Consider the following 7,877-nt stretch of genomic DNA (forward strand, 5'->3'; position numbering starts at 1 on the left):
TATATTTCAAATTTTGTAATTATTAGTTTGTTAAGACACTTTGTATTGTATTTGAATTTCGTTTTATTAAATGTTTTCATTTTATATTTGGATATTTAGAATATTTTTAATATAACATTGATAAACTTATATTAAACTTTTTGCATATTTATTGTTACTTATCATAATCTCTTATGGTTTAAAAAATATTTTAAAATCATGATTTTGAATATATGTCAACTTGATAAAGCTGACTTGGAAAAAATTGAAACTGGACATTACATACAAATTTTAATTCTTTTGTAAATACATCAGTCAATTATATATGGTTATTAAAATTTGTATGTAATTACATATGGATATTGCATACGGATAAATCTGTATGTAATTTACATACAGATTTTAAAATTCGTATGTAACAGTTACCTACGATAGTTTTACATACAAATTTTTTTCTGTATGTAACTATGTTTAACATGCGAATTTGGTCTCTTACATACCGATTTGTGCGATATGCACTACAAGAAAAAAAAGTTTTAGTGGAGGTTATTTAGCGGAGGTTAACATAACCTTAGGAATTGATTTAATTAATGGAGGCTTTTTTCTAAAACCTCAACAAAATAACGGAGGTTTTTTAACCTTATTTAAATTCCAAAGGTTTATTATAAAACCTTGGCAAAATGACGGAGGTTTTTTTAACTTTCATTAATTTCCAAAGGTTTATTTTAAAACCTCCGCAAAATAACAGAGGTTTTTTAACCTTAGTTAATTTTCAAAGGTTTACTTTAAACCTCTGCAAAATAGTTGAGGCTTTTTAACCTTTGTTAAGTTTCATTAATTTATTCTAAAATCTCATCAAAATAATGGAAATTTTTTAATTTTCATTAAGTTTGAAATGTTTATTGTAAAACATCAATAAAATATTTTAAATTTTCTCAAATTTCAATAAATAAATATAATTAAAATTTTAAAAAAATTTAATATATTTGATAATTAAATTCTTAAAGTTTTTGAAAGTGTAAGTTTAAACCTATAAATTTTTTTAAAAATATTCTTAATTTTAAATATTTATTTAATTAAAATTAATTAATTTTTATTTATTTTATATAAATATTTTTAATAGAAAAAGAAAAATTATCTTTTTTTTAACTTTTCCAAAGATTTATTTTCAAACCTCAGGAAAATACTCACACTTTTTCCAACTTTTGACTAAAAAGTTCATTCTCATCTTCCACGGTATAGCTACTTCTCATCCTCTACCATAAAGCTTCTCCTCCTCCACCACGACGGACCTGTTTCTCCTCCTCCACCACGCGGATCTGTTTCTCCTCCTCCACCGGACCTGCTTCTGCTACTTCACCACGGTAATTGGTTTCTTCTTCCTCTTCTCAGTACATATTCTCTCTCTCACGCCCCTATACGCTCCACCATTGTTCTTTCCGACGAACGCAACACCACCGTCATCACCATTGATTTTGCTCTTGTTTTCATTATCCTTTCTCTGTTTCCATTGTCGATTTCTTCAGTTGGCATTGATTTTCTGAGTTGCTTATTTGAATCAGTTGAAGCATAATCCCTAAAGCTTGATCGAAATAAAAATGTTGAGGATTTTGTTAAATCTAGGGTCTAGTAACTTCGGAATAGATTGGAGGCTATTTTGGAATAGATTGGAGGTTCTAGTGGCTTGAAAGAGGGGAGTGCAGGGTTATGGTCTAGGGTGTTATGTAGGCTCCTTTTGATGGTCTTTGTTTGATCTATGGTTAGCTATGTGTACAAGGGTTGCTATAGGTTCATAGTTAAATCTGCTCCAGCTCAAAAAAAAAAAAAAAGATCCCAACCATTTGTTTTCATTCACTATTTCTGATCCAGTTTTTCCAGTCATTATGTTTTCACATTTGTTTTCAATTCTGCACTATTTGCTTATTCTGCGCTATGTTTTTAAATAAACATCATAAGTATATGATGATGGTCCTGAAGTTTTGAAAACCTCTAGTAGGTTGCTTATGCTTGCGGTCCATGGATGTACTCCTCCATGAAATAAATTTTAATTTTGTGGAGGAGTTGAAGAAAAAGATTGGTTTAGATTACAACCGTCTGTCCCGGATGTCAATTGTTGAAGAAGGTGCTGTGAAGGTATTCTAGAACAACTTGTCAATGCTTAATCTGGTAAATTTGGTAGGCTACAATTTCTTTCTGCATGTGCTTATCTTTTCCACTCTAAAATATTTTAAGTTATTCAATTTACCTATCAGATAATGTCTAGTGTAATGTATACTATTTTTATAATAAAGCTTAAGGAATGAGTGAAATCCAGTGGTACTGATATTTTGAATTCTGTCATTGCTACGTACAAAATATTTAAATATCCTTTCCAAAAGGCTTCATAATTCTTACCGATTTACACTTTTCTACATTCTTTGATTTGCTTTATTTCTTCTCTAAGAAAACTAGATTAAATTTGAGAAGGATAGTTATTATAAGAAAAAGAAGAAACACAAAGTGAACTTATAAGAACTATTGGTGATGGGATTCAACCATTGACTGTGATGGTGCTTTAGATGAGTATGTAATTATGTGCATTTATATGGAATAAGCTTTTAGGAGAGCTGGTGTTTGTACTTTCTTGATGTTTAACCTAAGCAAGACGGTTATTAAGAGCATTATAATGTCTGCATCCTGCATTAGTTTCTGACACTATAAAATTAATGAATGTAAGTTTCAGTCTCGAAAGATATAGTACCCTGTTTATATCATTAATTGTGTTTTTTTGTATCTTCAATATATGTATTATCTGTCCGTGATTGTTTGCATTGAAACATGTAGTTCTTATAATATAATATAAACGCGTTTGTCATGCGATTTTGTTATTTTTTTTCCTGGTGTTGCATAATCTTATTTTCTTGACTGTTTAGGAGGCAATGTGCATGTTTGTGTATATTCTCCCTATGGTTTTGGCATTTGCTTACATTGTCACATTTGTCTTGTTGGTTTTAATTGAGACTTTGATGGTAACTTGCTACTTATGAAAATTGACATGAATTGGTTCTTTTGAATATGGTTTCTGTAGATGGCTTTTGAATTGTATGGTATGCTTGCTGGTAATGTCAGTCCGATGACTGGAGAGAATGTGAAGCCAGCTTATGGGGGTGAAGAAGAAGCATTTTTAAGGAAAGTTGTCACTCCTATCTACAACGTGATTGCTAAGGTTTTTCTTGCATTGATTACAGTCTACTTGTCCTTTCCTTTTTTGTTTGTGGTCGTCCATCCATATAAACTTATTTCATTTATTTTTCACATTGATGAATAAATTGATATTTCCTTGCTCAAAAGGAAGCTGCACGCAGCAAAAAGGGAAGGTCAAAGCATTCACAGTGGAGGAACTATGATGATTTAAATGAATATTTCTGGTATGAGTTTATGCTTTAATTTTTCTCTGTATTGACTGTCATGCCTGTCAATTTTTTAATTTTTAACAACATACTTGTAGGTCTGCTGATTGTTTTCGATTAGGTTGGCCAATGCGTGCTGATGCTGATTTCTTTTGCCTGCCTTCCGAAAACTCATTTTTTGATAAATCTAATGTAAGTATTGAATATTAATTTCTAATTTTCTCTGCGCATGATAACTATAAGCATGTACTTTTCTCTCAATTTTGTAAAAAGAGATTACTTTGTATAGTCATTAACTTTCATGTTCATTGAAAATAGCTGCAAGGCTTCTTGTTTTATCATTCTGTTTGATTTTTTATATAGGTCTAGATTCTTTTAGATACTTATTGTCATCTTTAGAGATAAAGTAAGAATTCATCGAGAAAGAGAAGTGGAACAGGATATTAATTTAAGTTTTTCTAATTGGGGTGTACTTAATAGTGCTCCCTATTTTTTTTTTTAATTTAAGTTTATCCAAGTATTCAATGTTTTTGATAAGAGTCTTGAAAAGAAAAATAAAAAATAATGAATTGCTGAATCGTGTAATATTTATCAGAGACCATCAATGCTTTCAAGATTCAAAGTCATCTCTGATTCATCACAGGATACAAATTGACTGTTGGCCAAATCATATTAAATAAATCTTTAATTTAAATCAGGAATAATAAGATTCTTATAAGTAATTTTGATTTTCTATGTTAGCATTAGAAAAGAAAGGTGGCGTTGTTTCTACTATTTTATTATTATCTGTTAACTAGGTAGTCAATTACGGAGCTATCATGGAGAATCGTGGGATGCAGTTTTACTTTGAAGACGTGTGAGAGGCAAATGTGTGTTATTCTGTGAATGCTTTTCCATTGCGTCCAGCTGCAGCTGCTTTTCCAGTGAATCATATATCATATATTATCATATAATAAACATACAATGTACTCTAATATTTGAAAACATAGAAAAAAATTAATACATAATTATATATTATATAATAGAGACAAATGTATAACATATAATAATATATAAATGATCCTGCCTGTTGACCAAGACACTGGAGCCTTGCCTCGTCAAATCCGGATCGACTTCTGCGCCGTGTTAGCTTCGGTCCTTCGCCTCGATTCACCTCAAGAACCTGCAAAAGACAGAACGGCGCCGCTGCGGCCGATCACGCTCCAACGCCCAAGTCAGCGCCTGAACCACCAAATACTAAGAGAAAACTCAAGAACTCTCAGGAACCGTGCAAAATTCTCTCTTAGCGTACTCAAGTTCTCGCAAGCGTAAAGAAGTAATCTAAAACGCGCGTGTACCTCAAAGTTCGTTAGAATCTCTTATATACCTGTGCACTTTCTCTCTCCTGACAGTTACACATCTGGACACGTGGCTCGCATCCAGCTGTACACGTGTCACCATCTGGAGCATCCTTGACTTGGGCGCCACTTCTTACTCTTCAGGCTTTTGGCTAAGTTACTTAGGCATGGAACTACTCAGCGCAAAGCTGCCTTTGAGCGTGATCTCTTCTGCGTGGCGAGTACGGGTGCCTTCATACACACCTTCCCTGTGGTCTCGCCGGCCGCCTTCATGATCTACTTCACTTGCTTCATCATGCATGTCCAGGTGAGCTGTTCCCCGACCTCAACCTCTGGCTAGCTAGGAAATGACTATCTGACGACTTTATCCTCTGCTTCGAGAGCCTGGAACAAGCTTCCCTGATCTTTCGGCGATGTCCTTCTTTCGGCGATCTCTAACCATGTGGTCGTCTGGGTTCGCATCCGGCGACTTCATCTCAAACCCGTTGACCGCCGGTTTAGGTATGCTAGAGATCGGAGCACGCCAACTTAATAACTGGGGACTACACGAGCCCCCCGACTTCCTTCCCTTCCGCCAGCCATGAGCCCTGCTTAACACGCCTACATAATAGCTTGCTGCCACGTCATCACTTCCGACTACCTGGACGGTACAATAAATATAAACCATATATATATATATGAATAAAATTGTATTATGTTAATTTTATATTTTCATTTCTTATAACTTTATATTATGTTAGTTTATCATTATGGTTATTCATGTCAGATTTTCTTAAAATTATTTTAGTATATTTTGAAAACTTCGATTTTGATTATATAAGTGGGCCATAAGATTAATATAGTTTTTTTTCATATATTGAATATGAATTTTCTCATAAACCTTATATTTTACGGAGGTTTTGAAATCCATGGTATTTTATGGAGGTTTTGAAACCCATGGTATTTTACGGAGGTTTTGAAACCCATGGTATTTTACGGAGGTTTTGAAACCTGTGGTATTTTACGGAGGTTCTAAAACCTGTGGTATTTTACGGAGGTTTTGAAACCCATGGTATTTTACGGAGGTTCTTAAACCCATGGTATTTTTGAAAGACTTTTCTTGAGGTTTAAAAAAACCCTGGGGAACACATTCCCCAGAGATGGTTTAGCGGGGGAAACTACAACCCTGGGTAAATGACTTAATGGAGGTTTTAACCCTAGATAATGTAAAAATAAACTCTCGTTAAAACCATTTTTTCTTGTAGTGATGTAATATCGACAATAGTTGAATATGACTAGTGGAATGGTGAAGAGGAGGTTCATCGAGGGTCAAAATTGGTGACAAATTGGAGGGTTCTGATGTTGCGAAAGGTGAGAAAGAAGATAAAGTAGGCAATGGAGAATGAGATGAATATCGTACGACTATTTCTGAGGATGAGAATTCTGGAATAGCAACAAGGTGTATGTGATTGAGGATTGTGACGAGGTAAGGGAAGCATGGAATTGGAAGAAAAATCAGGAGAGGATATCGGTTGGATTGGTGTATGGAAGGAAATATTGTAAGGTAGAGGAAAATATGGTGATGAATTTTGAGGAAACTGGAAAGATTTGGAATGAAAAAGGAAAATATTTTCTTTAAAATACACGTCACGGCTGATGAATATTTTTTTGGTTTGTAAATCAAAAAATTTATACCCCTTTTAGCCATGTCGATACCCTATGAAGACACAAATAGGGGCACGAGGGTCAATTTTTTGTTTAGGGTGAACATTGGTCATGTAACATTCACAGCCAAAGACCCGTAAATGTGCAAGAGAAGAGGAGGGTGGTTACATAAGACCTCAAATGGAGATTTGTTGGATACCAATGGTGTTAGAATTCAGTTTGTAAGGTAAACTACAATTAAGACAAATTCCCCTCAGAATTCAAGAGGGACATTTGATTGAAATATGAGAGAACAAGCAACATTCAAAATGTGTCGTTGTTTTCGTTTAACAACTCCATTTTGTTGTGGAGTGTGAATACAAGAATTTTCGATCTCAATTCCTTTATTTTGAAGAGAACTGTGAAGAGGAATTAATTTTGTGCCATTATCCACTCTTATTGTTTGACCATTTGTTTGAAATTGAGTTTTAACGAATTGTAAGAAATTGGTTAATAAAAATTGTCTCTGATTTATGATGCATGAGAAAAATCCATGTGCAACGAGAAAAATTGTCAATAATTGTAAGAAAGTAACACAAACCATAAGTAAGAACGCTGAGAGACATGGAAAATATCCGATTTATTCTTTGATGGATGCATGTAATATAGACCACCACACTATCTACCCGAGCCAATCATCTTCCCTGAAACCAAGTCCTACAAAATAAAAAATTCAGGAAAGAATAGAATGCAACAATTTAGGTCATTTGTGAGTTTGCTGGCTAAAACCAAGTTCAAGTTAAAAGATGGGACACATAGGACATTTTTAAGTGCGAGTTTGGAATTAAAAATAATGGTGTCAGCGTGTGTGACTTGTGTCGTAGCACCATTTTATAAATTGAAACTTGTAATATTGGAAGATTTAGGTTTAGTTAAAAGAGACATATGGGAAACACTGTGATCCATGCTGCCGGTATCAAATATCCAAGAACTTACGCTACTAGAATTAACAGATACAAGAGTTGATGAAATCAAACCTGCAACATTTGTGTATGCGTCAACATTACCAATATTATTTTATTTAATGCATTGATTGCTTGAGCCAATTTTTGAATCTACTCCACGGTGAATCTTTGTACTGCACTAGAAAAAATTGAAGCAGATACTTCCTGAGATTCTGTCATGTTTGTCATGGAGTGACTTCCGCGACAAGAGGGACATTATCCTCGGAATTGTCCCAGTTTGTTATTGTTCCCATTTTTCAACCGACATCTATCTTCCATGTGACCATTTTTTTATCACAAAACATATAGTGAAATTTAAGAGTCTGACATTCATTCATGGTGTGCCCGGATCTGTTACAATGGTCACACATTTTCTGTTTTGAATTGTCTCCTTTTACTGGGATTGCGGCTGCGATTGAAACTTGTCGTTCATTTTTCAATTAGAACCTTCCTCTAATGGAGAATGAAAAATAGGTGGAAAGTCTTAAAAGTAGTAGTTGAGTTGCGAAACCACGAGGACCTTTTAAAAAGTACACCTAAGAATG

At 33.9% G+C, this 7,877-nt stretch overlaps 1 protein-coding gene across 1 annotated transcript; it reads left to right on the top strand.

Annotated features, from left to right (window-relative positions):
• The first annotated feature begins 1,201 nt into the window (after positions 1-1,201).
• On the top strand, positions 1,202-5,349 carry LOC137827052 (callose synthase 3-like). The gene is made up of 6 exons (XM_068633260.1): positions 1,202-1,343; positions 1,973-2,112; positions 3,047-3,184; positions 3,310-3,386; positions 3,467-3,560; positions 4,166-5,349. Exons 2-6 carry the CDS (start codon positions 1,996-1,998, stop codon positions 4,226-4,228), a joined length of 489 nt encoding a protein of 162 aa, XP_068489361.1. The 5' UTR covers positions 1,202-1,343; positions 1,973-1,995; the 3' UTR covers positions 4,229-5,349.
• Positions 5,350-7,877: the final 2,528 nt, after the last annotated feature.

This window comes from Phaseolus vulgaris, chromosome 8, assembly GCF_000499845.2.
Source record: "Phaseolus vulgaris cultivar G19833 chromosome 8, P. vulgaris v2.0, whole genome shotgun sequence".
In the NCBI taxonomy this organism is placed as follows: Eukaryota; Viridiplantae; Streptophyta; class Magnoliopsida; order Fabales; family Fabaceae; genus Phaseolus; species Phaseolus vulgaris.

Bases quoted from the DNA above. Each gene is read 5' to 3' on its own strand.
- LOC137827052 (XM_068633260.1), top strand. From the start codon at position 1,996: ATGGATGTACTCCTCCATGAAATAAATTTTAATTTTGTGGAGGAGTTG. The intron at 3,185-3,309 runs GTTTTTCTTGCA...CTTGCTCAAAAG, and splicing joins TCTACAACGTGATTGCTAAG to GAAGCTGCACGCAGCAAAAA. The intron at 3,561-4,165 runs GTAAGTATTGAA...TCTGTTAACTAG, and splicing joins CATTTTTTGATAAATCTAAT to GTAGTCAATTACGGAGCTAT.